The sequence below is a fragment of the Petromyzon marinus genome, chromosome 31 (assembly GCF_048934315.1).
Source record: "Petromyzon marinus isolate PM22_M1 ecotype Great Lakes invasive population chromosome 31, UKy_Petmar_22M1.pri1.0, whole genome shotgun sequence".
NCBI lineage: Eukaryota > Metazoa > Chordata > Hyperoartia > Petromyzontiformes > Petromyzontidae > Petromyzon > Petromyzon marinus.
In genome coordinates, this window is record NC_133697.1 from 4,997,599 (window position 1) to 5,025,338 (window position 27,740).

At 51.3% G+C, this 27,740-nt stretch overlaps 1 protein-coding gene across 2 annotated transcripts in view; it reads left to right on the forward strand.

Moving 5' to 3' along the window:
• Nucleotides 1–232: 232 nt before the first annotated feature.
• The window catches only part of LOC116947946 (homeobox protein Meis1-like), a 93,965-nt gene continuing 66,457 nt past the window's right edge, over nucleotides 233–27,740 (forward strand). For both annotated transcript variants that reach the window (XM_032964291.2, XM_032964292.2), the window contains exons 1-7: nucleotides 233–373; nucleotides 794–1,020; nucleotides 5,003–5,144; nucleotides 6,314–6,364; nucleotides 8,020–8,070; nucleotides 9,584–9,736; nucleotides 24,207–24,333. In XM_032964291.2, coding sequence (XP_032820182.1) covers nucleotides 362–373; nucleotides 794–1,020; nucleotides 5,003–5,144; nucleotides 6,314–6,364; nucleotides 8,020–8,070; nucleotides 9,584–9,736; nucleotides 24,207–24,333 — 763 coding nt within the window. In that variant the 5' untranslated portion in view covers nucleotides 233–361. The remainder of the gene's footprint in view (nucleotides 374–793; nucleotides 1,021–5,002; nucleotides 5,145–6,313; nucleotides 6,365–8,019; nucleotides 8,071–9,583; nucleotides 9,737–24,206; nucleotides 24,334–27,740) is intronic.

Sequence of the window (27,740 nt, forward strand, 5' to 3'; positions counted from 1 at the left end):
TGCCTTGACAACGCGGTGCTGATTGACAGCTGGAGTGGCAAAAAGCCATGAGCCCCGCTCGGCTCCGGAGAGGCGCCTGTTGACGGCTTCACGCAGCCCGAACGCGCGCTCGGTCCCGCCTCGGATCGTCCGCCGCGACCGGGGAGAGTCCCGCGTCTCTCTCGGGGAGAGGAGGGGGGGGGGTGCTGCGAGTCGGGATCGGCTGCGGGAGCCGCGGAGACGACGTACGGCGGGGGGGGGGGGGGGAGAGACAGGCGGACGGGCGGGAGGGCGAGCGGCGTCAGCGGAGGCGCTGGGAGCGGCCCGGGCTTTTGACGGCGGCGGAGGCGGCTGGGAGAGGAGAGCCCGAGAGCGCGGACCCATGGCGCAGAGGGTAGGTTAATCCGGAGTGCTCACCTCTCTCGCTCTTTCTCTCTCTCTCCCCCCCACCACCACCACCACCGTGTCTCTCTCTCTCACCACGCGTGCTCGCATCCCGGGCGCTCTGCTCCGCAAGCTCTCGCCCAGCTGTCGGGGCTCGCAGCCTCCCACAGCCTCTCGCCGCAGCCGCCGCCGCCGCCGCTTCTGACGTGATGGCGGCTCGATGCCGCCGCCGTGCACGCACGGAGCGCAGCGCGAGTGCAGCCGCCGCCGCCGCCGCCTGCACGGCGCGCACGGCGGCCACTCCACTTCACTTGACGCCGCGATCGCAACTTAAAGCGCCGCGCTCAGCCTCGCCGTCACCTCCTTCCCCACCTCCTCTTCTCTTCTTCTCATCTCCTCTCTTCTTCGCGTCCGCTCGTCGTTCCCGCAGTACGATGAGCTGGGCCATTACGGCGGCATGGACGGGGTCGGGGTGCCGGCCTCCATGTACGGGGACCCGCACGCGCCGAGGCCCATGCAGCCCGTGCATCACCTGAACCACGGGCCGCCTCTGCACGGCCACCAGTACCCGCACCCCGCGCACGCGGGCGTCATGTCAGCCGGAATGGGCTCGCCCGTCAACGATGCGCTCAAGAGGGACAAGGACTCCATTTACGGGTACGGGCTCCCGACGAGCGAGAGGGCGAGAGTCTGCGCTACAACTTGTGGGATTTCTTATTTTGTAACGGTAACAAAGGGGTAGACGAGGTAGGTTGATGGTGGTGGTGGGGGGAGGAGGGGGGGTTAAAATCTCTAATAATTACAACAAAATTTTAGATTTCTTCCGACTGCCGTTGCAGCTTGCCGAGAATGTCTTCTCGGTTAGTTCCGCTCGGCTCGCGTGCGGTTTTCGGGTGGTCATGTTTCGGCACGAATGTTGGTCGACGTTCTTCGCTTCCAATGTACCCGAGCTGAGAAGAAAGTAGATCTCGGCACGGAGAGCGAAACGTCGGACGTCGTGCCAAAACAGTACGCGGTAGAATCCCGAGAACGGCACAGCGAGATGCAATTGCTTTTCGAGTTTAATGTGGGTAGTTGGTTGTAGGGTTTGTTTGGTTGATGATGGTCGTGGTGGTGGTGATGATGTGCAGAGTCCACTCGTCCACCAACTCGCCTACCCCGAGTTCGCGACCCCAGCTGCGGCTGGGACTTGCCACGGGAAAAGTGGGGGGGGGATACCCAGCAAGCCGTTATGGGACCCCAAAAGTTTTTTTTGGGGGGTCGTGGTCCGAGGGGGGACAGGCGCAGGTTGGCGAGGGGGGAGCTGTTCCCCTCTCCGTTGCCCATTCATGATCCCCGCTGGCCCGCCCTCAACATGGCTGCGGGATGATGATGATGATTCGAGTTTTAATAATCACTCCAGAAAGAAACAACAAAATATTCCCCGCGCGCACAAGCCGGCGGAACAAACCGATTGTTGAAGCGGGGTAATTGATCACTTAATTGCTGGTAATTTATAGAAATGATATCAAACTGCGAAACGTCGCTGATAGAGGGCGCGGAGAAAGTTGTCCGTGCGGAGGAGGCACGCGCCGAGGCGTAACTCGCGGTTGTGTCACACGGTGACACGTGCGCGTGTGTGTGTGCCGTGCGAGTGCTTTGTGTTCACGTGTGAGTGTCTGTGTACGTGCGTGTGTTCACGTGTGAGTGTCTATGTGTGCCGTGCGAGTGCTTTGTGTTCATGTGTGAGTGTCTGTGTACGTGCGTGTGTTCACGTGTGAGTGTCTATGTGTGCCGTGCGAGTGCTTTGTGTTCACGTGTGAGTGTCTGTGTACGTGCGTGTGTTCACGTGTGAGTGTCTGTGCACGTGTGTGTGTTCACGTGTGAGTGCCTATGTGTGCCGTGCGAGTGCTTTGTGTTCACGTGTCAGTGTCTGTGCACGTGTGTGTGTTCACGTGTGAGTGTCTATGTGTGCCGTGCGTGTGCTTTGTGTTCACGTGTGAGTGTCTGTGTACGTGCGTGTGTTCACGTGTGAGTGTCTATGTGTGCCGTGCGTGTGCTTTGTGTTCACGTGTGAGTGTCTATGTGTGCACGTGTGAGTGTGTGTGCACGTGTGTGTGTTCACGTGTGAGTGTCTATGTGTGCCGTGCGAGTGCTTTGTGTTCACGTGTGAGTGTCTGTGTACGTACGTGTGTTCACGTGTGAGTGTCTATGTGTGCACGTGTGAGTGTGTGTGTACGTGTGTGTGTTCACGTGTGTGTCTGTGTGCCGTGCGAGTGCTTTGTGTTCACGTGTGAGTGTCTGTGTGTGCACGTGCGTGTGTGTGTTCACGTGTGAGTGTGTATGTGTTCACGTGTGAGTGTCTATGTGCGTACGTGCGTGTGTGTGTTCACGTGTGAGTGTCTATGTGTACGTGCGTGTGTGTGTTCACGTGTGAATGTCTATGTGTACGTGCGTGTGTTTACGTGAGTGTCTATGTGTGCACGTGCGTGTTCACGTGTGAGTGTCTGTGTGTGCACGTGCGTGTGTTCACGTGTGAGTGTCTATGTATGCACGTGCGTGTGTTCACGTGAGTGTCTGTATGTGTGCACGTGTGTGTGTTCACGTGTGAGTGTCTGTGTGTGCACGTGCGTGTTCACGTGTGAGTGTGTGTGCACGTGCGTGTGTTCACGTGTGAGTGTCTATGTCTACGTGCGTGTGTGTGTTTACGTGTGAGTGTCTATGTGTGTACGTGCGTGTGTGTGTGTTTAAGAGTGAGTGTCTGTGTGTGTACGTGCGTGTGTGTTTACGCGTTTGTGTTTACATGTGAGATGTCTATGTGTGTACGTGCGTGTGTTTGTGTTTACCTGTGTCTATGTGTGTACGTGTCTGTTTACGTGTGAGTGTTTACGTGTGTATGTTTACGTGTGAGTGTCTATGTTTACGTGCGTGTTTACGTGTGAGTGTCTATGTTTACGTGCGTGTGTGTGTTTACGTGTCTATGTGTGTACGTGCGTGTGTTTACCTGTGAGTGTCTGTGTGTACGTGTGTGTGTTCACGTGTGAGTGTCTATGTGTACGTGCGTGTGTGTGTTTACGTGTGAGGGTCTACGTGTGTACGTGTGTTTACGTGTGAGTGTCTGTGTGTACGTGTGTGTTCACGTGTGAGTGTCTGTGTGTGTACGTGTGTGTTCACGTGTGAGTGTCTGTGTGTGTACGTGTGTGTGTTTACGTGTGAGTGTCTATGTGTGTACGTGTGTGTATGTTTACGTCTGAGTGTCTATGTGTGCACGTGTGTATGTATACGTGTGAGTGTCTATGTGTGTACGTGCGTGTGTGTGTTTATGTGTGAGTGTCTATGTGTGTACTTGTGTATGTTTACGTTTGAGTGTCTATGTGTGTACGTGTGTATGTATACGTGTGAGTGTCTATGTGTGTACGTGTGTGTGTTCACGTGTGAGTGTCTATGTGTGTACGTGTGAGTGTCTATTTGTATACGTGTGTGTTTACGTGTGAGTGTCTATGTGTGTACGTGTCTGTACGTGTGCTTGAGCGTCGATGCGTTGCGAGTGCGTGTGTACATTTACGCAAGTATACCTACATTTGTGAGCGTATGTATGTATGTGTTCTCGTGTGTTTCGCTAATAGATGTGTTGGTGTTAGAACAATGTATACGGTATGTGTGTGCGTGTGGCTTGTACGTATATATTTGCGCGTGTATACATGTGTGACTGCGTATGCATGCATGCGCGTGTGATTGTTATTTTGTGAGCATACGCATAGCGTGGGAACACGTGTGTGGCGTGTGCGTGCGCGTACCATACGTGTGCATACATGTGCGCGTTTTGTGTTGTGTCGATGTACGCGTTTACGTGTGTTTGCTTGTGAATGTCTGTGTACATGTGTGTGCGTACGTGCGTGTGTGCGCGCGCACGTGGGGAGCGAAAGTGTAGCGGTTAGCGCGCTGCGCTATGAACCCGGCTACCCAAGTTCGATTCCCGCTCACGGCCAACACCAGTGACGATTATCTGAACCGGTTCTGGGCCTCCCCTAGGTCGACTCAGCCTCAAATGAGTATCTGGTTCAGTGTGTAAACATCGCCACTAGGGAGACAAAGGCGGTCGGGCGTGGTGCTGGCCACCCACCCCCTCGTGTAGCGTTACCGGTCTTCATAGGTGCTCTCTAACAGCACTTGTCCCTACAGTCTGTTAAGGCTATATGAGGGATCTTTGTCTTTATCTTTGTGTGCGCGCGCACGTGTGCCCGGATGTACGAACGCATGTTTTATCCGTGTGTGTACTTTGTGTGTGTGTGTGTGCGCACGTATGTTCGTGTGAATATTTTATATTTTGTGCTTGTGTATGCACGTATGATGCGCGGTGTCTTCGTGCGTGCTGTGCCCGTGTGCGCACCAAATGTGTGCGCACGTGCACGTTACACACGTGTTGTGTGTATGGGCACGCGTGGGGTTGCGCGCGGTACATATCTGTACACTAACAGCTATGTTGTACACACGCACGCGTTGTGCACGTGTTGTGTGTGTGTGTGTTGCCGCGCGGGATGTACGCGCGACTATTTTACGTGTGCAATGTGTACCGTCGTGTTTTCACTTTTAGAGTCGCGTGTACGGAAACGCATGCCCCCCCCCCATCCTAACCTGCCCCCCCCCCCCTGTGATGCAGACATCCGCTGTTCCCGCTGCTGGCCCTCGTGTTTGAGAAGTGCGAGTTGGCGACATGCACCCCGAGGGAGCCAGGAGTCGCGGGGGGCGACGTTTGCTCTTCCGACTCCTTCAACGAGGATCTGGCCGTGTTCGCCAAGCAGGTACGGGGGGCGGTGGGTGCTGGGGGATGTCGTGCCAGCCTCTCACCTGCCCGGCAGCCTCTCACCTGCCCGGCAGCTGAGAGGCTGAGGGCCAGGGGGGCGCAACGATTGACAGCGGATGAACACTCGGCACGCGCGCGCGTGTGCGCCTCGATTACAGTATTTCTTACACGTGGCAACACAACGTTTTCTTATTACTGTACTGATAATTGTTGAGCTGCTGCTGCTGCTGCTGTGTTCCGTGTTGTATATTTGCACACATGATCTGTCGCAACAAAACAAAATATATCGTTTTGTAAACTTAAAGAGTTCCGGATAAACGCGCGTGTGAAATGTTGGCTCGTCGGCGAGCTCAGCTTCTGCGTGTTTAAACCTACGGACGTTGAAACACGGCACGGCTCAATTCCTCGCCGCACCTTACCCGGCTCGCCCGCCTTAGCCTACACCGGCAGCAGCGGCTACCGCGCGTGTCTCGCAGTAGCCGCGGCGATGGCGAGAGACGGCGCGTATACTGGACGTGGTGTTCCGTCTGCGGAGCATATCGAACAGGAGAGATCCCCGGCGGTTGATATGAATCTCCGTGTAAACGTGATCGCGCAGCGTAACGTTTAGAACTATCCGAATCAGTCCGGCGAGTTTTCTCCACCCCCCCCCCTCTCCTTCCTTCAACTGAGTATTGTACTTGGTGAGCCATTTGGTAAGACAGAGGCTTGGGCAAGTGCGTCGTGACCGACCACGCCACTCCCTCGTGCGTCGTGCCGACCTTCGCGAGGTGTTCGCTCACGGCACTTGCTCCCGACGCGTCCGTCGAGGCAACACGGGGGACCTTTGTCTCTGGGTGCGTGTCCGAGCGCCGTGTCAATGCGACGTTGGGCAAGGTGGGGTGGGTTGATGGTGAGGGGGTGGGTGTCAGGAGGGGAACCCATTCCGCTAATCGCGAGCGATAATGGCTCGAGAGAGAAAGTTTCACCCACCCCCGCCCGTCTCTCGCGTGCCCCCCCCCCCCCACCGCCGTCGTCGATAGTTGTCGAGTCAAAAAGTCGTCGTAGTCGTGTCCGAAGTTGCCGAGTCGTCGCGCGTGACCGCAAGAGACAGGTTGCTCGTAACCTGCCCACCCACCCACCCACCCCTCTTCCCCACCGCTGCACTGACCGCGCGGCTGTTCGCAGGTCCGAGCGGACAGCCCCTTCTACACCTCGAACCCGGAGCTCGACAATCTGGTAAGCGAAACTTGCCGCCTCCCCCTATCTCTCCTGTTCCTCGAGTTGCGCATTATCTCGTCTCGAATAAATACACGCGATGAGTATCGTCCCGTGTGCCAGCCAGCGCGTGCGTGTGTGCGCGCGTGTGTGCGCGCGTGTGCGTGTATGTCTGTGCGTGTGTGCGTGCGTGTGTGTGCGTGCGCGTATGTCTTTACGTGCGTGCGCGTGTGTGCGTGTGTGTCGGGGGAGCGGTGATGTCGGGTGCTAGCGCTGCGCTGCGCCACTGTACCTGGCGACCCGGGTTCGATTCCCGCTCACGGCCAACACCGGTGACGATTATCTGAACCGGTTCGCGGTCGGTTCGCGGTCGACTCGGCCTCGAATTGAGTGCCCGGTGCGGTTTTGTAAAACATCGCCGCTGGGGAGACAAAGGCGGCCCGGGCGTTGTTGCTGGCGACCCACTTCCTCGTGCGCCGTGCCGGCCTTCATAGATGCTCGCTAACAGCACTGTTGAGGTCTGTTACAGGCGACACGGGGTGATCTTTTGTCTTTTGTCGACGCAGCACGATTGTTTCGTTAGGGGGTTTTTTTGTTGTTGCTGTTTCATCGTGAGCTGTGGAACGGCTCACGATGAATAGCCTGGCCTGGCCAGTGTGGTGTGTCGTGTGTCGCGTCGCGCGGTGTACGTGAAGGACACGGGCGGTTTTGTTGGGGGTTGGAGAGGGGGAGCGGTGGCGCAGCGGTTAGCACGCTGCGCTCTCGAACCACCACCAACAACAACCACCACCACCACCACCACCCGGAGTTAGATTCACGCTCACGTGCCCAAGAACATCGACGTGTTGTTATCTGAACCAGTCCTAGGCCTGGCCTTCCCCTAGGTCGACTCGGGATTCACACGAGTAGCCTGTTACGACGACTTGCACCACCACAACAACAACAACAGCATTGCGTGGTGGTACCTTGCCACACCACCCACCACATTCGTACACCGTGCCTGTTCTTTATAGGTGCTCGCAATAACAGCGACTTGCCCCAACAGTCTGTTCAGGCTACGCGGCAGGGTGCGGTTTGGTGGTGGTGGTGGTGGGGGGGGGTGTATCGTTTACACAGTAAGATGTCAGTTCTATTTAAACGACGATAGCCAAGGCGAAAATGTCGGCGGTCTTTATGCTGTTTTGTAGCAAAGTGGTTGTGTTTGCTGGGGATCACTGGACGATGACGAGAACGGCGATGGTTGGAGAGACGGTGGTTGTGAAATATCCGCGCCCTACGCGTGTGCGAACATTCAACGGATGTTTCCGCTGCTGGCTCACTGTTGTTATGATGATGATGATGTTAATAACAGATGAGTGTGGCTCTTGTGAAAGAGTGCGCGCACTGTTGCGAAGTGTATGTTTAAAACGTATGCTTTCATCAGATAAATATAATCATCTCGCCTTTGCCTTACCCGATCTTGGGGTTAATTATAAAATTAGGCTCAATTTAAAAAAAAAACGTATTTAACACAAGTGCGTGGATAGTTGTTCGAGAGTGATGTGTCTTAAAGATGTGACATATTGAAATAGCATTCCCATTGTATTGAAACATTGTTATTATCATCATCATAAGTTATATATTTTGAGTAATTTGTGGCTCTTTAAAAATATATATACTGTTATTGTCACTTGCAGATGATCCAGTCAATTCAAGTGTTAAGATTTCACTTACTCGAGTTGGAAAAGGTGAGCAGATGAAATTCACACAATCTCTCGCTGTATTTTAACCTCCCACCCTCCGCCAAAAAAAAAAGAGTCCTCGGTACAATGTGTGTCGTTTCTTAACTTGTAAAAGCCGCTGGGTGTCATTAAAGCTGCTAACGCTGTGATGTGTAGTAACGTTACACATCTAGAAAGTGGTTTTACACACGCGGACAGGCATGGGTTTATAACCCTTGTAATGTCGGTAGGTGTTATTACTTCGTAGAATAAGCCACTAGTTTCATTTAAAAAAGTAGAGTAGTTCATTAATTGATGTATAGATTTCTTCTTCTTCTTCAGAAAATGGATGTGGCATGTGTTGACTGTGCGACAATATCCGTTCTATTTAAAGTCTTACTTTGTTTCAATGTTATTTGGTAGTGTAGTGTCTACGATGATTTTTAAAAGTTTTCTTTTTGCTAGAAAAAAAAAGTTGTTTTAAAAGTAAAAAATACATTTTAAATTCAAGGCTGGAAAAGAAAAATGAAATTTTCAGTCACCCTGCGGATTGGTCAAAAATTACATGGCAATGCCGCTGCGGTGTTGCACAAGCACAATTAACAACAAGACTCTGCACGTTCGTAAATTTTGACACTGGTGTTAAATGATGGGATATATATATAATCTAATAGGCGACGTTTGGGCCAATGTCTCAATAAAAAAAAAACTGGTCATCAACAAACTGAATTAATATTTAAATATAAAATCCCCATGGCGTGATTATCGCGCAATTTATAACGCCCTCGCTCGTGAAGTGGTCCATTCAACTATATATATGTTTACAAAAATAGTGTTAAGTTATCCATACATCATCCATCAGCCGTGAACAATCCACTGCTGGTTGAAGGACCATACCCATGCCGTCGCGATGTCCAGCATTCCACTGCGCATCCATGATGCGATCCGAATTAACCCACCGACGATTCCTCGTGTTTTTAACTTCCCTTCGCAAAACGATGACGCGGCGATTGTTACAATTTTCACCGTGTAAAAAAAAAAAGTTGACGAACACACGGCGGCGGTGGAGAAAGTCGCTGTGAATTTATTTCGGTTTGTTAAATCGCAAAGCAAAGCGGAGGAAAGAGTTGCGTGCCCGTGCATGCGCGGTTTTTTTTTACGCGCAATCTGCCGTACATCTCCGTTACACTCGACAACAATGGAGCGGCAATGTGGATTTTTTTTTTTTGCGAAACAAGGAGTAAACGCTGTGGTCCACGTTAGAATTCTACTAATTTGAATTAATTATGCCTTTTACTCCCCCCCATTGTAAGAGCCTTGTTGTCACCAGAATGATTCAAGGCCATTCCAGGATTCTGTTACATTCAGCAAAACAAAGATTCCTTTTAACATCAGGACGAGGGGCCCCAGTGTGTGCCCTTTTTTCCCATCAGAGCTTTTTTTTTCCCCTTCCTTGTCCCCCCCGCCCCTCCCTCCTCCTCCTCCTCCTCCTCCTCGGCCTCTAAATGCACCTCTTTGTCCACCTCCCGCGTGGACACAGGTTCACGAACTCTGCGACAACTTCTGCCACCGGTACATCAGCTGCCTCAAGGGCAAGATGCCCATAGACCTGGTCATCGACGACCGGGACGAGAGCAGCACCAAGGGAGACGACGACGTCTCGCGGCCCTCCTCCAGCAACCTGGTGGAGCAGGTGAGCGCTCCCTCCCCCGCTAGCTGCCGCCGCCACGGCCGCCGCCACGGCCGCCGCCACGGCCACCACGGCCGCCGCCACGGCCGCCGCAGCTGCTGCTGCTGCCGCTGCCGCTGCTGCCGGTCTTTGCGGCATGTTGCGCGGAAGTTTCGCTTTGTTAACGGATCGGGTCAATAATATTGATGTTTTGATGCCGACTTCAGTTGTTCTGCCCCAGCACGCCAGTTTGAGATATCGTTCTCAAAATGCTTTCTAGCGCGATGCCTGAAATTGCCTTCATCCAGTCCAATTGCTTCTATATTTTTTTCGGTTTTTTTCTCCCTCTCTCTCTCTCTCCTGCCTTGCCTGCCTGCCTGCAATGAATACGCGTTAATGCCGCTCCTCCAGTTGTTCCATCGTATGAACTGAAAAAAAGGGGAGGAAAAACTCATTAGATTTGACAAATGTTGTTTTCCAAGCTCCAAGTGCCAAGGAAATTTATGAGTTCAATATAGGCTGGCTTGCAGTGCTAGCGGCTTTCATGTTGGTCACAGCAAGGGCCTAATTACGTCCTGATGTGTATTGTACACGGATTTCTGGGCTGCTCATTTAACCCCTTTCACGCACCCGAGCCGCTTGGCATATCGGAAAAAATCAGAGCTTCACCGTATTTAAGAGCGGGCCGAGGGCTCAAGGCCCTATTGATCCCTCGTAAAGCGAGAGGGGGGTGGGGGCGTTAATGCCGACTGTCTATAAATCTACGCGGAGCAGGAAAAAAAACCTTGAATGAATTTCTTAAAAACACGAAGCACGCCAGTACCTCCCCCCCCACCCCCCCCCCGCTATATATATAAAAAAAAAGGGACTGGGTGGTTAGGATTGTGTAATTGAAAGCCACGCTGTAGCGATTAAGGTTCACCTATTGACGTTGGGGGGGGGGGGTGGTGGTCAGGTTCTGCGCCGGCGAAGTTTGTGGAGTCTCCGTTGGGTCGCCTGCTACTATCGCAGTGATATCCCGCCGCGTTGGGATAAATTAGCGGGGGGGTCATTTTCTGGGTGAAGCTCGCGGTCACATCGCGGCTCGCGACGTTTACAGGAACGTGTTTTAGGAGGAATTCTAATTTTTGTTTGTTGTTGTTGCTAAAAAGCAAATGTTTATCCGCGTAACAATTAGCGTCAAGTTTTTCGCGGCAATGTAGCATTTGACGGCGCGCACGGCAGACATTTCAAAACACGCTTTGCCAAGCGTGTGCGCTAAGGATGGTCGTGACAAAACATTTTTCACCTAAATTATCGTTTTATTATTATTATTACTACTATCAGAACGAGGACCCCCTACGCCGTTAAAACTGTAACCGCGAGCGAAAGGTTAAAGGGTGGGTTGTCCGCACAGTTTGTGCCGCTTTAATCCCAGTTGATCAAGAAAAACGACGCATGCTTGCGGGACACATCCAGCGACTCTTTGAAAGCAAGTAGGGTGGCTAAGCCCAACCAGGATGTTTTGAATGCTGCCTGTTGGGAAATAGGATTTGGCTTAAAGGGGTATTGATGGCTCATCATCTGGCTGCAGTTGCACACGTGTCGCCCCCGTTGCAAGTCCACGTGGATGAGACGCTCGCTCGCTCGCGCTCACACTTGCGCGTGTAAAGTGTGTGTAAGTGTGGGCGTAAGGTGGGGTGGGGTTGTGTGGAGGGGGGCCGGGGGGGGGGCGGGGTGTGGGGTGGGGGGGGGGGCAGCGTGCGTGCGTTCGCGGAAGGGCGGCCGTGCCATTCGTTAGAGGCTCCATTAGCTTGAGCAGAATTAATGGAGCAGCTCCGTGCTACCAGTAATTCAGAACCACAAAGCGTTCTGCCACGGCAGCGCAGGAGATCCGCGGCTCATTAATTAGAGTTCATTTGTAAATCTCTTCCCTGCTTTAGTAATAGAATTACTAATGTAACAATTCTCTTTTGATTATTTGATAATTGAGTTTGATTTTCTCTGCACCCTGTAGCCATTAAGTGATGGCCATGTGGGGTGGAAATAGGCGTGGAATGTTAAACGAGCTCAGGCCGGGTCGCCCCTTAAATGTTTAATGGAGAAGTTTTCTTCGCATTTAATATGCGATGAGGTTTTTTTTTGTAATCTATGCCAAAAGAATCATTATAATAATGCGGGCGCGTGAGAAAATGCGCCGATATTGCTTAGCGGTTGAGACCAGCGTCGCTGATGCGCGTGATCCTGGTTAACACTGAAACGTGGGCCGCCTGATCCATCTCCCCGGCCCCTCATCCCCATCCCTACCCGATGTAAAGCATTAGATAAAAAAATTAAAATGGCATTGGTTATTATAAACCACCGAAATGACGAAGCATTAGTCTGCCGAGCGCCGTTCGCATTAATAAGAATATCGTCCTCAAAGCCGAGGTGGCCGTTTTCTCTTTTTTGCCATCGCAGCACACGTGATCTACAGGCTCGGGTCCATTTGGCGGAACCTATAAATACGTTCGCTCGTCAGGGCCACTAAGTGGGACCCGAATATTAAAATTTGATGCATCTGGTGTTGGAGGCTACCTTGTTAATTTGGGCGCGCGTTAATCCATGCGCGCCCAGTGTTTTGCCATTAACGGGTGGGAAAAATTGCGTATAAATATTTCAGGTTCATTTCCCCCCTGATGAAATAAATCCGATCAGTGGGGGCTGCACATTCCTGCGGAAACCGGCGAATCAACTACAGTTAATTTATTTCCGGATTGATAGGCCCCTTCTGCTTCTGCGTCCGTCCAACCATCGGCGCGTTTGCGTCTTCATTAAAAGTTGCGCCTCGTTTCGGGTGAGGGAGGATCGACGTTCGGTCACGGGTTCGTAAGATTCGAGCCCCCCCCTCAGCGAAACGTTGGCGTGAACTCTTTCAATCGTTTTCTTTATTGTCGTTTTAAAAGTACTCTGGACATGGTGCCATCCGTCGCCAGATCGGTGACTTGTCATATTGCATTTCGCAAAATTAAGCCATCTCATTGCCCAATGGCCATTAATTTATCGTGAGTGGGAAATTTTCCAGTAATGCGATGATTCGTCGCTTTTCATAACAGCTGATGTGGAAAACGTACACGGTCTGTGTGTGAATGTACACGTTAGAACCATGTCCAGCGTGTTTGGACATTTATATCATGTACTCACCTATTTAAACGTATTGTCCCTCATAGACAAAGTTTTAAAGGTTTAAAAAATAAAAGTGACACCACATCGCGTGGCATAGTGTGTTTGGCACGGGTCCCGGTGCAAGGAATGAAATTGGGCCCCCTGCCCAATTGTCCCTCCTATTCTTAACCTCGGTCCCGTTGTGCCCTGGTGCAATAGCACCGCCTGCACACTCGACATCTACACCACTGACAACGTATGCCCCCGAATACCACGCTCACACGAACGTAAGCTCGGAGAACACCCGAACCATTCACCGCACAAATTACGCGAATAGCCGGGCCGTTCTTTGGGGCGGATAGTTGCATCGTCGGGGCCGCGAGTGAGGGCCACGGCTTTGTATCTAGCAGAGGATCGATCATGGCCCAGCGACGATGACGGCGATGACAACCGAGCCAAGAAGACTAGCCATGGGCAATTTGGCCCCAAGGTTTCGGGGCCGGGCACGGCATGCCGAATTCATTAGAAAGTAGTAATTGTCATTTTAGGCCCATCGTGAAATGGTTTGGGGGCGAGTGCATGGATTCCATCACGTTTGTTTGATGTGCTGCTCTGCCCGCCCCGACTGCGAGCGTTTGAAGCCACGGCGCAGCCTCGTCCGTGCAGGTGGCCTGCTCTGAGAGTTTTTCGTCTCTCACCCTCTGGAGTCCTGGAGCACCAGGCCGAGAGAGAGAGAGCAGATGCTGCCATCCTGGGGCGCAGGAAGATGTTTGATCCGCCTCTCAGACGGATCCAGTTATATCATCTCGCCGGCTCAAAACAAGTTTCGTAATCGCTCGCAAACACTGCTCCTAGCCATCTGTTGGGAGTTTCTCAGCGCTCCCCACCCCACCACTCGCTTCTCCTCACACCGGCGGTGGAAAGTTGTTTAAATTTAGTCTCGCTGCGCCAACACCGCCACCCCCCCCACTTTTTACGTTCGTCTAGAGACGAGTTTATTTTATTCTAAAAAATAAAAAAACCCAGCGTGAAGTTGTATTGCCCTGATCAACAAATAGTGTGCGGCGTGTATCCGGCTCGTGAAACTTTTATTCGGTGTGCCCTCGTGTATTTGAATCGCTGATATTGTGTTTTACAGATGCTAAGCGCTTGGCACCTACAGTATATATTTGACACACTCAATAAGAATTCCCCAAAAATTGTGTTTTACCAGATTTTGCACTGCGTATTTTAAAAAAAATAATAATAATCAGATTATAATCATGTAGGGAAAAGCGGGGCACTATTGACCCAGTGGCCTAAGTTCGATTCCCAGCCTCGGCTAATATCAGTGGGGAGTGATATCCGAACAAGTGCCGGCTTCCTGTGCAGCCAGTGAGACCACATCCACCGTCCCACGCCGACCAGTACGATGAAGTATGGTCAAACAGCCCCCCACGTAACCCACACGTCATGCTGGGGGCGGTGGAGGTGGTGGTGGCGGGTGGGGAGCTTTCACTCAAGCAGTGGGTAGACAAAGGTCAGCAAAATTAGCACGAATTCCGTCAGGGCAACAACAACGACAGCATGGCAGGGTTATTGGGCAAATCTTATCTATACTCTTTGGTTCTATTGGGTAAAGTCACGTAGGTGAAAATCCAGACAGTCTCGTCCCTTCACCTGATGAAGGCCGCTTGTGTTGTGGCCGAAACGTCGTGATTTTTTGTTATTTTATTTTCACCTACGTGACTTTACCCAATAGGACCAAAGAGTATGGATCCTAGCAGTCACGAAAGCTTTAAATCTAGAATCAAATCTTATCTCTCGATACATTTTGCCTCTGTGACGTATAAGTCCGAAACGTGACGGGGGGTGGTGGTGGGTGATTTTTTTTTTAGTGCTTAGCACACCGTTGTTGAAGAGGGTTTTTTTAAATATTTTCGCTGAGCCAGCACACATCATTGAGCCCCATATCCTGTGGGCTCCGAAAAGCCTAAAGCCCCACCGAAAGCCCCTTCCATGTTGTTTCTGGATTCGGGATTGGTTACACTGTACATTATCAGCTTACTCATTCATGCACAAGCGCCCATGCTTAACCTTCGGTGGAGCGGCTAATTTTTCACAGTCGGACGAACTGCGCTCACTGTACGACGATCAGCCCTATCCTCCTCCGTCCGCCGTCTCACGGAAGGCGTTGTGGGTTCTCTCTCTCTCTTTCCACATTTCACGTCATATCGCAGTCCGCCGGGGGTATTTTAATTCCGAGACGTTCCACGTCCCCTCCCCCCAATTCCTCGGCGATTTGGGGAGAAATGTCATTGGGCAAGTTGTCTCTCTCTCGCTGTGTGTGTGTGGTTTTGTGTGGTTTTTTTTCGTTGACTGTGGCAGTGCTGTTGGCGCGGGTTGCATTCTGTTCGTGAGCCGAGTTCTCTCGCTCGCTCTCTCTCTCCACGGTTTTGTACAGTTCAGCTTGACATTTGCATTCCTCTCGCCCGGTCTCAAAATAATTTGTGTGTGTGTGTGGCTGACGTAATTAACGTTAATCACAGAGCCTCGCTCGCGTGGCGTGTGGACGTGGCTCCGCCGCTCATCAATCCGCACGAGAAGCCCCGCATACCCTTTGTGTCGCAACGCTGTCGTGCTTTGAGACGTAACGTACAGTGTGTGTAGGTGCGTGTGTGTGTGTGGTGTGTGTCTATATATACGGGGGTGCTCGATAACGGCACTTGCCCCAAAAGTCCATTGAGGCTACACGGGGAGACCTTTCCCTTTCTTCGCGTTCGTGTCGAAAAAGTGAGGAGCGGTGACGCAGCGGTGAGCACACCGCGTGACTCAACCCGCGACTCGAGTTCGATTCCCGGTCACGGGCAATAACAGCGGCGAATATTTGAACGGGTTCTGGGCCTCGCCTAGGTCGACTCAACCCTAAATGAGTACCTGGTGGAGTGTGTAATATCAGCACTGGGGAGACAAAGGCGGCCGGGCGTGGTGCTGGCCACCCACCCCTTTGTGTGCCGTGTCGGCTTTCATAGGTACCCGCTAACAGCACATGTCCCAACAGTCTGTTCAGGCTATACGAGGGCGCATTCAGGGGGTACTTGTCTCCCGTTTACAGCCATTAGCCAGTGGTGGAAATTCCACATTCCCATGGCGGGGGGTGAGTCAATGCATAGAACAACCGCTGTCGTGGCTAACCAGCAGAGCAAGCGGCTCGCAATTGGAAGGTTTCAAGTTCAAATCCTGGTTGAGTTGTGACACAGCCCATCATCAATCTGGGGTCAATAAAATCAGTTGTGTGAATGCATGCACACACGTGGTTAATATATTGGAGAGGCGGTGCAGTGGTTAGTGGGCTGCCTTACGAACTCGCCGACCTAAGTTTGATTCTCAGCCACCGCCAACAGCGGTGAAGCAGCTGAACCATTTGTGGGTCTACCCGGGATGTAATGCAGCATACACGTGCTGTTCTATTTTTATTTTACCAGGTAAGGCGACCTGACCACAAATGATAGGTCAACGAAGTGGATTATTACCACGTGGAAATTCATAGCAGCCAAATACTTTTAAACGCATGTTTATAAATGTGGAGGGAAAAACCGGAGGATCCGGAGAAAAAAATCTGCGCGACCATGGGGAGAACATGAAAATTCCAAATATACAGCAGCAGGCGTCAGGGTCAGGATCGAACCCACGACCTCCTGTAGACCAAGCGAGGTAGTTAACATCTCACCACCACTAGTGCGTGTTCAGGTACACATCGGGATATCTCACGCGAGCGGCGCTGCGGCGGTCAGTGCACTACAATACCAACGCGGTGACCTGGGCTTGATCCCCAGCCACGGCTGACGCCAGTGATGGGTAGCGTCCGAACGAGTCCTGGGCCTCAGCGAGTACCTGGTGAGGATCGTAAACTTCGGCAATAATATTCCGTCGGCCGTGCTCTTTGGTCACGCCACCTCCTCGAGAATCACCCCAGCCTTAATAGGCGCTTGCTTGCATCACTTGCCCCCGACACCCCTATGAGGCGCCATACACGGTGGGGGGGGGGGGGGGGTGGGATTTTATTTGTTCATACAATCCTTCGCCCTGATAGAGACAGGTTCGTTTACATTTTGAAAGAGCGGCATTAAAAACCCATTCTTGGTCGTCGTCGCCACCTCTCTGGCCAAGAAGGGCCATTGCCCGAAACGTCGCCCATTCCATTATTTTCCTTTTAAGGCCACGGCGGTGTTCTCGTCGCCGAACGTGTCGGCTATTTAATTTTTTTTGTTGGATTTCCCAGACAGAATTTCACCTTCTACCCCCGCCCCCCTCCGCCCCGCTTCTCCCCCCATGTCGTCCAAGTCAAAAACGAGGTTATGTCTGTGCGAGGAATAAATAACGACGGAGAGAGACATCCCTAGGGTTTAACGATTGCCGCTCCCCCCCCTCCCCCCCCGACAACTCTCGTAGCGCGCGATTGCGTGATGCTCGGTTTGGGGGGTGGGGGGCGGGGGGGGGGGTGTGCACCTCGTGCCAAATTGTAGCTCAGGGGTTAAAATGTCCAAAGTGAGGTCTGGCTAGAAGGACACTGTGTGCCTGACAACACGGGCGCCGAGGCATGTTCCTCTCCTCCTCGTCTCGTGGTCGTCTGTGAAGTCACGCGATCAAGTGCGTGTGCTCATGCGGAATTTCGAAGGGTTGCAATTTCGCGCGGGGGCTCTTTGGCAGCGAATAACCAAGCGCAATTTGACGAAAATGCGTTTCGGGCATTCCGTCATTGCGCAATCTTCTCGCGGGATAAAGAGGAGGTTACGCGCCCCCCCCTCCCTGCCCCCCCCCCACCCCCCCAATGTACAGCAGACAACCTGGGAGGACGTGACGTCGTTACATCGCAGCCCTTCGATTTTTATTTTTGCAATACGGCGAACAAATTTCGCTGTCGTTTGGCCTCTCTCCATGCTCGTGCGCGTGCGTGCGTCTCTCCAGAATCGACGCGTTTGACACAAAGCAAACGCTGCTAAGTTAATCACGATTCAAATATGTTTATTGGAAGAACTGAAATTATGCAAACCTTTAAAACCCATTTTTTGTTTACCTTTTCTTATTAAAACAGATAAATGTCATTTGAAACACAAAACGTGTGCTAGGAAATGCCCTGGAAGACATGGACAATATTTTCTTTGCTTTGTCAACATAACTACTTCAAAATGTCATTTGGTGCCAAAGTTTGCATAGTCGTGTAATGTAAAGGTTAGCGTTCAGAAAATACTGGTATGGGGAAAGGGGAAAAAATATATATAAATTATTTCTGGAACATTTATTGTGTGCCACCATCGGCCTGTATTTCCACTGCTCCAAATTTAGTGATAAACGAAAGAAAGAAAGAAAGCGTATATATTATTGGTATTTCAGGTTTCCAGAAAAATGCGTTCATATCCAGTGCAACGCATCCTCTCGCGAAAGAGAAATGTGGCCGTTTTATGTATTTGTAGGCTTGCATTCGTCACGTTTTGTCTTGGTCAGGGCAGAATATTTCACTGGATATCTGCTGGGTCACTGATAGACTAGGGTAAGTGTCACGTGACTAGCAGCCAACAGCCACAGTAAGAGGCTTACTGGATGTGGTGTTGCAGGTGTGGAAATATTTTCCCGGTCACTGGAAAACTCGGGTAGGTGTCACGTGACCAGTAGCCACAGCGATAGGTACAGTATACTGGATGCGGTGTGCCGGGTGCGTGAAATACTTTTCCGGGGGGTTGCAAACTCAGGGCGGAACTAAACCCCTTTGTCTTGAGTGGACGCAGACGTGTCCGGCTCGCCGTGTCCCCCCCCCCTCCCCTCCGTAAAGCCAGCGCGTTAATTTGTGCCGGGCTTTGAGGGTCTCTCACCGCTCGAGGAGCGTGCGTGGTTTTTTTGTTCTTCTACCGAGGGTGTTATTGGGTCCCGAGTCCGATGCCGAGCACCTCGCGCCTCCCTGCCCTCTGTCATCTGGTTCCCATCTTCGCGTCGGCAGAAAACACACGCCCAGGAGGACAAAAAATTTGCTCCGAGAAATGTCGAGACGCTGTACGCCGTAATCCTTATCCTCAAAGCACATCACCTCCAATTAAGTGGATTACTCTGTGTTCCATTTGAAATTGATCCGTTGACGGGTAAAAAAAAAAAACTTCGACCCACGTTACTTTCTTTATTTATTTACGCTTTATTTCGTTGAACTTCTTATGAAAGTAAAAAAAAAATTACCGGTGTTTTCAAAGGCTTCATAACTTTCTCTATGGGGCGTCGGCTTTATGAGTTTACCCTGGAAATTATAGAGATGGAGTGGCGGCGCATTGGTAGGCACGCTGAGCTGCGAATATAGGGATTCCTGGCCGCAGCTAACATCAGTGGCAGGTGATAACATGGCCCAGTCCTGGATGCCATCTACAGTGAGGGAAAAAAAGTATTTGATCCCCTGCTGATTTTGTACGTTTGCCCACTGACAAAGAAATGATCAGTCTATAAGTTTAATGGTAGGTTTATTTGAACAGTGAGAGACAGAATATTAACAACAAAATCCAGAAAAACGCATGTCAAAAGTGTTATAAATTGATTTGCATTTTAATGAGGGAAATAAGTATTTGACCCTCTCTCAATCAAAAATATTTCTGGCTCCCAGGTGTCTTTTATACAGGTAACGAGCTGAGATTAGGAGCACACTCTTAAACGGAGTGCTCCTAATCTCAGCTTGTTACCTGTATAAAAGACACCTGTCCACAGAAGCAATCAATCAATCAGATTCCAAACTCTCCACCATGGCCAGGACCAAAGAGCTCTCCAAGGATGTCAGGGACAAGATTGTAGACCTACACAAGGTTGGAATGGGCTACAATACCATTGCCAAGCAGCTTGGTGAGAAGGTGACAACAGTTGGTGCGATTATTCGCAAATGGAAGAAACACAAAAGAACTGTCAATCTCCCTCGGCCTGGGGCTCCATGCAAGATCTCACCTTGTGGAGTTGCAATGATTATGAGAACGGTGAGGAATCAGCCCAGAACTACACGGGAGGATCTTGTCAATGATCTCAAGGCAGCTGGGACCATAGTCACCAAGAAAACAATTGGTAACACACTACGCCGTAAAGGACTGAAATCCTGCAGCGCCCGCAAGGTCCCCCTGCTCAAGAAAGCACATATACATGCCCGTCTGAAGTTTGCCAATGCACATCTGAATGATTCAGAGGACAACTGGGTGAAAGTGTTGTGGTCAGATGAGACCAAAATGGAGCTCTTTGGCATCAACTCAACTCGCCGTGTTTGGAGGAGTAGGAATGCTGCCTATGACCCCAAGAACACCATCCCCACCGTCAAACATGGAGGTGGAAACATTATGCTTTGGGGGTGTTTTTCTGCTAAGGGGACATGACAACTTCACCGCATCAAAGGGACGATGGACGGGGCCATGTACCGTCAAATCTTGGGTGAGAACCTTCTTCCCTCAGCCAGGGCATTGAAAATAGGTCGTGGATGGGTATTCCAGCATGACAATGACCCAAAACACAGCCAAGGCAACAAAGGAGTGGCTCAAGAAGAAGCACATAAGGTCCTGGAGTGGCCTAGCCAGTCTCCAGACCTTAATCCCATAGAAAATCTGTGGAGGGAGCTGAAGGTTCGAGTTGCCAAACGTCAGCCTCGAAAGCTTAATGACTTGGAGAAGATCTGCAAAGAGGAGTGGGACAAAATCCCTCCTGAGATGTGTGCAAACCTGGTGACCAACTACAAGAAACGTCTGACCTCTGTGATTGCCAACAAGGGTATTGCCACCAAGTACTAAGTCATGTTCTGCAGAGGGGTCAAATACTTATTTCCCTCATTAAAATGCAAATCAATTTATAACATTTTTGACATGCGTTTTTCTGGATTTTTGTTTTTGTGATTCTGTCTTTCACTGTTCAAATAAGCCTACCATTAAAAGCATAGGCTGATCATTTCTTTGTCAGTGGGCAAACGTACAAAATCAGTAGGGGATCAAATACTTTTTCCCCTCATTAAAATGCAAATCAATTTATAACATTTTTGACATGCGTTTTTCTGGATTTTTGTTTTTGTGATTCTGTCTTTCACTGTTCAAATAAACCTACCATTAAAAGTATAGGCTGATCATTTCTTTGTCAGTGGGCAAACGTACAAAATCAGTAGGGGATCAAATACTTTTTTCCCCTCACTGTAACCCATCTCGCACTTGCACTGACCAGTGTGGTGAAGTATGGTCACACAACCCCCACGACTGATGCAGGCATGGGGAGGCCTTCATCCACCAGTGGATTGGCAAGGGACGATAAACAATTATACTTGAGATAAAAATGACAAATTATCTTTTTCAAATGGCATCGTTGGGCTGCACAAATGTGCCGCTCTCTCTCTCTCATGTATAACAACTGCACCCGCAGCATCAGCGACTTGACGAAGCTGTGACGCAAAATATTGTCGGACACACTGCGTCTTCTTCCTCTATTCCCTTTGGCCTTTGCCAATGGGGGCATGACCGTTCCCTCAACCGATATCTTCCCACCGCGGTCTCTCCACTGCTCTCCACTTCTCTCCGCTTCTCTCTGACCGTCGCTGCATCGTTCAACTGAGACGGCTTCCGTCCCGTCCAGTGTTTTATGTTTGACGTCCAATCAGATCGTGGTCTTCCTCTATCCCTAGCAGTGTTCCCCCCATCACCGTCGCTTGCCAGCGGGCCACCGCTCACCCTGGTGTCTGAATTATTGGACCATATCTTTGAATGAAAAAAACATTGCTCGTGATGCATTATCAAAACACTCTTATGGAATTTCGCTTCATCAAGGAGTCTTCGGCTACCACTGAAGCTCCCAGCCATTTCAAAGGATCCGTAACCTTCTCTGTGGGGCACGGGCTTTACAGGTTTACATCGGAAATTAAAGGGACGGAGGCGGTGGCATATTGGCTCGCGCACTGCCGACCTGAATTCGATTCCCTGCCACAGCTGACATCAGTAGCCCCGCTGGGAAATGCCCTCGGCGAGGCCACAGCAGCGAAGCGAAAACCCTTCGCGCGTCTCAATAACTCAACTTTACACGGGTTGTTGCCATGCACTTATGTCCATATGGTGGCAGCGGCATCGGCGGTGGCGATACCTTATTTCCACGTGGCCCTCTCCGCCGTGGCAGCCAACACGGCCCAGGTTTCCCAAAAAGCTCACCCATGTGTCCGGCCAGCGAACGGCGGCATGTGGTTTTGGACTGCCACGGCGTTTCGCCCGGCTCGCACGTGGTGCACTGCCCTCGCGTCTCTGGGCAGGCTGCAGGCATGTGGCCGGGGTAATTGCTTCCACTGAACGCTGTTTGGCCGTCTGAATGGAGTGGGAGGCGCTGCGGTTAGGCCGGCGGGGTGGGCCGGTGGTGGGGGTGCAGGAGGGGCTCTGTGGCATGCGGGGAAGGCGGTGGGGAGGAGGAGGAGGAGGGCAGCGTGAGTGGTTCTCACAGTCGTCTCATTTTTTTTGGCTCGGCCAGTTGGGTGCTAATTAACCTCACCTCCTTTAAAAAAAAGGGGGGGGGAGAGGGGAGGGGGGAGAGGGGAGGGGGGGCCCTCTGAGTAAAAAAATCCCACGAACTTAAAACTTTCTGTACCTCTCGCAAGTATTGCGGCTGTAAAACTTTCATCGGCTACGCGGGCCTTTCACTGCTCACTTTATACGCGAGCACTTTTTTTCACTGCTCGCTTGATAAGCAGCCGAAGGATAATGAAATGTGTGCGGTAAACAATGAGTGTGAGATAACCTCTCACTTTTATGTCGCTGTTGCTTGCCGTAGGTGATCACGGTTGTGCCGTACAGCTCTCCCGACGTGTTCGGCGCGATGTCCGACGTTTCGCTGCACGTGTTGGGACCTTTATTCAGAAACCGGAACTAGGCAAACTGAATGATTCTGTTCCTGGAGAAGCTCTCAGGCCACGGAGCAAAACGTCGGACACTGTATGGAACAACAGCATGTGCTTTAAGCATAGGTGCTATTATGTTGTCTTACAGTTTCCCCTGCATTCTTGAGCTTCTGGTTTATTTTTTAATTCAAATTTTTTTTCAAAATTGCAACCAGCCCTGTGTTGTGAGAAGTTGTGGAGTTTGTTTGGCAGGTACAGAGGCCTGTGTGAAATACTATGTTTTGTGAGCCGGGCATTTGGATGTTATAAAGTACTGGCTTGTTTATTATTCATAAAAGTGGCGCAAAGTGCCTGGAAGGTTTCAAAAGCAAGTGAGCAAAAATGAGTGAAAATATTTACCATTTTATTATGCGTTTGAAATATCGTTCTTTAGAGGTAGGACGTGTTTAATGAATAAAGCCTAATTTTATTATTTTGCCCCGAGGTGCCCACTGACCACATGCACCCGCAAACTATAACGTCTGTTGGAGAAGCAGGCTTGCTTCGTTCATTAATTGCCGCCTTTTATGCGATGTATAAACACGCCAATGTGGCGGCGGCCGCGTGTTTTTCTGCACGTGTTTGCTTGCTCAACCACCGCGGGTTCGCGGTCTAAGCTCGAGCAGCACCGCAGTGTCGATCCTCGACGCTTGATGTCGGCAACCAGATGGCCTTCTGGGTAATGGCGCTCGTTGCTTTTGTCAGTTTGCCGGGGTTTGATGTTGCGCATCAACAAAAACACTTCGGAGCCCGGGGCCTCATGCACTGTGAACCTCCGGTAAGCTGAGTTTAATTTCTGGCCATGGCTAATGTCGGTGGCGAGTGATTTGTAAACTTTCAGCAACCCACACCGACCAGCATAGTGAAGTATGGCGAATGAAACCCCATGACCCGCACGGCGTGAGGAAGACATTCATCCAGCAGTGGAGAGACAAAACGGCCATACACGTACCTAGTATGCCAGTATAGTGTTAAATACGTTCCAGCCGTTCTCAGTACGCTTTTAGAGGAAGGCTTTGCTATGTGGCTATGGGTTTTTTTTTTACCATACTTCACTACATTTGTAAGTGTGAGTTGGTGGAGGGGTTGCGGTTGTGTGGAGGGGGGGCGGGGTAGGACGGGTTTTGATTTCACCTGCCACTGATGTTAACCGCGGCCGTGAATCAAACTCGGCTCACCGGGTAACGAATCGCCACGTTCTGTTTACGTGACAAACCCAACTAATTTGCTGTGTCGGGTGGTGGCGGATTTAACGACACATTTATATATTTACGCGATCTAACCCAAAAAAACCTGTATCATACAGAGCTCTTCCTCACAGATGTCCAGTATTTTAAATCACCCCCTCGCCATTTGGTTTCTCAACAACTGCGTCGATTGACCATGATAGCCGATTCGATTTGCTTGCCTCCCTGTTCGCCGACGTGCTCCTTCCATCATTCGTTCGTTCATTCGTTCCTTCCTCCCCTTCATCTGTGAACGGCGCAGATGGCCCCGAATCCGTCGCTGTGGAACCGGGACCACGATGACGTCCTCTCCACGCACTCCGGCGGAACTCCGGGGCCCTCGAGCGGCGGACTCGCCTCGCAGAGCGGCGACAACAGCAGCGAGCAAGGTGAGGCGCGCTGGCACGCGCACGGCACGCGCCCGCTGATTCACTCCTCGCTTTTAAACTATATGTATAAAAAAAAACGTACACCAGGTAAACAAGGGCGGAGCCAGGATTTTCAGGCCGGGGTGACATTCAACAAATTTTAATTTCAAGAATGATTACAGAGTCAGGCTGTTGAACTAGACGCCATCGGTTGGCGACGCACTCTGACAGTGCAGTTGCACGGAGTCCACCAGACCGAACGTCGTACACTTATACGCAGAATGTTTCAGATTTTCAATTTTTTATTTTTTTTCGGGGGTGACAATTGTCTACCCTGTCACCCCCCTGGCTCCGCCCCTGCAGGTAAGGCCCACTGAGCTATGTATGGAGGTGCGGGGAGGATGCCGCTCGTTGTAGAGCTACTTTATCAGAAGCGACCTGGCCATCGCAAAACGAAGTGGCATATTGCGTGGGATTTTCTAGCAGGCAAATGTTCGAAACACGCGCTGTTTCTAAATGTGGAAGGAAATACCGGAGGACCCGGAGAAAAATCCACGCGACCGCGGGAAGAGAGAACACGCATGCTCCAGATATACAGGCGTCAGGGTCGGGATCGAACCCGCGACCTCTTGTATATCAGGCAAGGCAGCGAACATCTCGCCACCGTGGCACCCCTACTTGATACACTCTCCACAACGCTGCTCTGCTGCCTTGGAGCGAGCCCCCCAGGTCAGGTACTTCCACCTGATAGTGGCATAACCTTAGTGGTTACAATTTCTTTAAACGTGGCCACAATACCCAGTGAGTTGCGTGCTGATAATTTGACATTAGTGGGTCATCAAGTAATTCGCTCTTAATTGCCGTGTAAATGCATTGGTACAACCGAAGTGTTGCGAAGTTAGGTGAGTACCAATTTCTGCTCTGGCTCACGAACGATAGCGATCATCGGTGTAAGGGTCTGTCTGATCACGAGGTAATAATCCCATATTATTGTACCCTACATTTTTCGAATCCCATGAGAGTGTCTATGGGAACGTAGGGAGAAATGAAGACAGAATAGGACTAGACGGACGTGGCATGCAAACCTACTCCCACAGCAGCTTTCCAGACCGTTTCCGACTGAAATAAAGTACTGGGACGACTTGTCCACATTCCTTTGATATTTTCTGGATTTTAAGAGGCGCAATTTTTTTCTCTCGCTGTTTTTTAAAAGCAAAAGTAGCGGCTGCTTTCTTGTATTCCCGTAGCTGTGGTTTGTGTGCGTTTGTGTGCGCGGGCGTGCGTGCGTGTGTGCGTGTATGCGTGTGTGAGTGTATGCATGTGTGCGTGTGTGTGAGAGAAAGGTAGTGACCTGATTAGTGCGCTGCGCTACGAACCTGGCGACCCGAGTTCGATTCCCGCTCACGGCCAACGCCGGTGACGATTATCTGAACTGGTCCTGGGCCTCCCCTCGGTCGACTCAGCCTCAAATGAGTACCCGGTGCGGTGTGTAAGCATCGCCACTAGGAAGACAAAGGTGGCCGGGCGTGGTGCTGGCCGCACCGTGCCGGCCTTAATAGGTGCTCGCTAACAGTACTTTCCCCAACAGTCTGTTCAGGCTATACGGGGGATATTTGTCTTTGTGTGTGCGCGCGTGTGTGTGTGTATCCGCGTGTGTGCTTGCGTTTGTGTGTGACCAGATCTGTTTTACCTTGTTGAGGCCGGGCACAAGTTGTAACTTTCCTGGTGTGACGCGGCCTGTCAACAGCAAGCTGCACGTGTGTGCACGTTTCGGTTTTTTTTTCTTGTCGATCTACTGCTGGGCGAGGGCGTTCCCACACCAGGCGGGGTCGTGGGGGTCATTTGACTACATTTCACCGTGCTGGTCGCTGCGGGTTGGCGATGGCCGGGAAGTATAGATGTGGGAGCTTATAAGTGTAGTGCAACATTGGATTTTTGCTGCGCTTCCATTGCCATTGAGGGTGATTAGTTGTTTTTGTTATCATTATCATCATCGTCGTCATCGTCCATAATCTATCACAATGCCGGTCGAAGGACCTCGGTCCTGCGATGTAACAACACGCCTCGCGCCTGCACGCCAGCTGATCCCATCGCCCCATCTCCAAAAGGGGTAGGGGGTGTTGGAGGCATACACCTGGGGATTTTCCCTCCTTTGGCTGTTACTCCATCGTTAGTCTCGACCACAGGCCATCGTCCCTTGCCTGAGACATGTTGGGCCTCATCTTATACGCCTTAATATTTTGACTGTGAACTATTTATTAACATATTTCTCTTTTTTTATATATATAGACGCACATTATTCTACAGCACATGGGGCAAGCTCTCATTATATCCTGGCCGGATGGAGCTACCCCATTCCGTCTCATGGGCGGCCGTGTTCATTAAACGCAAAAACTCCGAGTGTTCATCAGTAGAGTCGTAGCAGCGGCGGCAGCAGCAGCAGCAGCACGCGCGAACCGCACAGCTCCCGCTAAAAACATCTCTAGCGACCCACCAGCGGCATCAAATCATCAGGATCAGCCACGGTCAATCCACTGCTGGACGAAGGGCCTACCATCGCCCGCAGTGCTCCGATGCAACGGTCTCACGAGCACCTGCGCGCGCACTCTGATTCCTTCGATGCATACCATCGGCGGGAAGTCCTCCGGCACGCGTTCCGTCCACCTTTGGCCGCCGCTCCATTTACCGGCCATCGGCGATTGCGGTGCCTTTCGGCCTTCTGGCCACCGCCGCGTCCTGCCCGCGAGGGCCGCCCGGCTGCTGCGGCCGGCTCGAGGCGTGTACGTTTCGTGTACGTACGTTGAACTTGTTTCGCGCCACAGACAGCCGACCGTGATAATCGGAGGTGCGGGGGAAGGACAACAAACTAAACACAACAAGAAGCATTTTGATTTAAAGCTTTCGTGACAGCAGGGATTCATATTCTCGGTTCTTTCGTGACTCTACCGAAAGAAACCAAGAATACAACAAGAAGCAGTTAATCCCGGATTGCACGTTACATTCCACCCCCCCCCAAAAAAACGATAATATTTCAACAAAGAAGACATTTGACACCTTAACAAAAGACACCTAAAAAAATGCGAACTTACAGCAGTGGAGGAGGGGGGGCGGTGCGTGGGCAGGAGGAGGGCGGTATTAAACGCTTCGGAAGTTGTGTAGTGGCCTTATCGACGTCGGAGACTGTTCTTAGAGGCAACACGTATTTATTATAAACACTTCTGTTACAGTATCGAATCTAATACTTGAAGAGATAACGGCCTCTTCACCCGTACTCTACAGAGGGAACGGTCCCCGAGCTCTACACGCGCTAGCTCCCTGGTTCCCTCGCACCTGGCCCTCTCTCCCGAGCTCTCTGACCTGGCCCAGCTCCGGCGCAGGTCCCGACCACCAGCCCCACGAGTCCGGCCCTCAGAAGGACATCGGCCCTC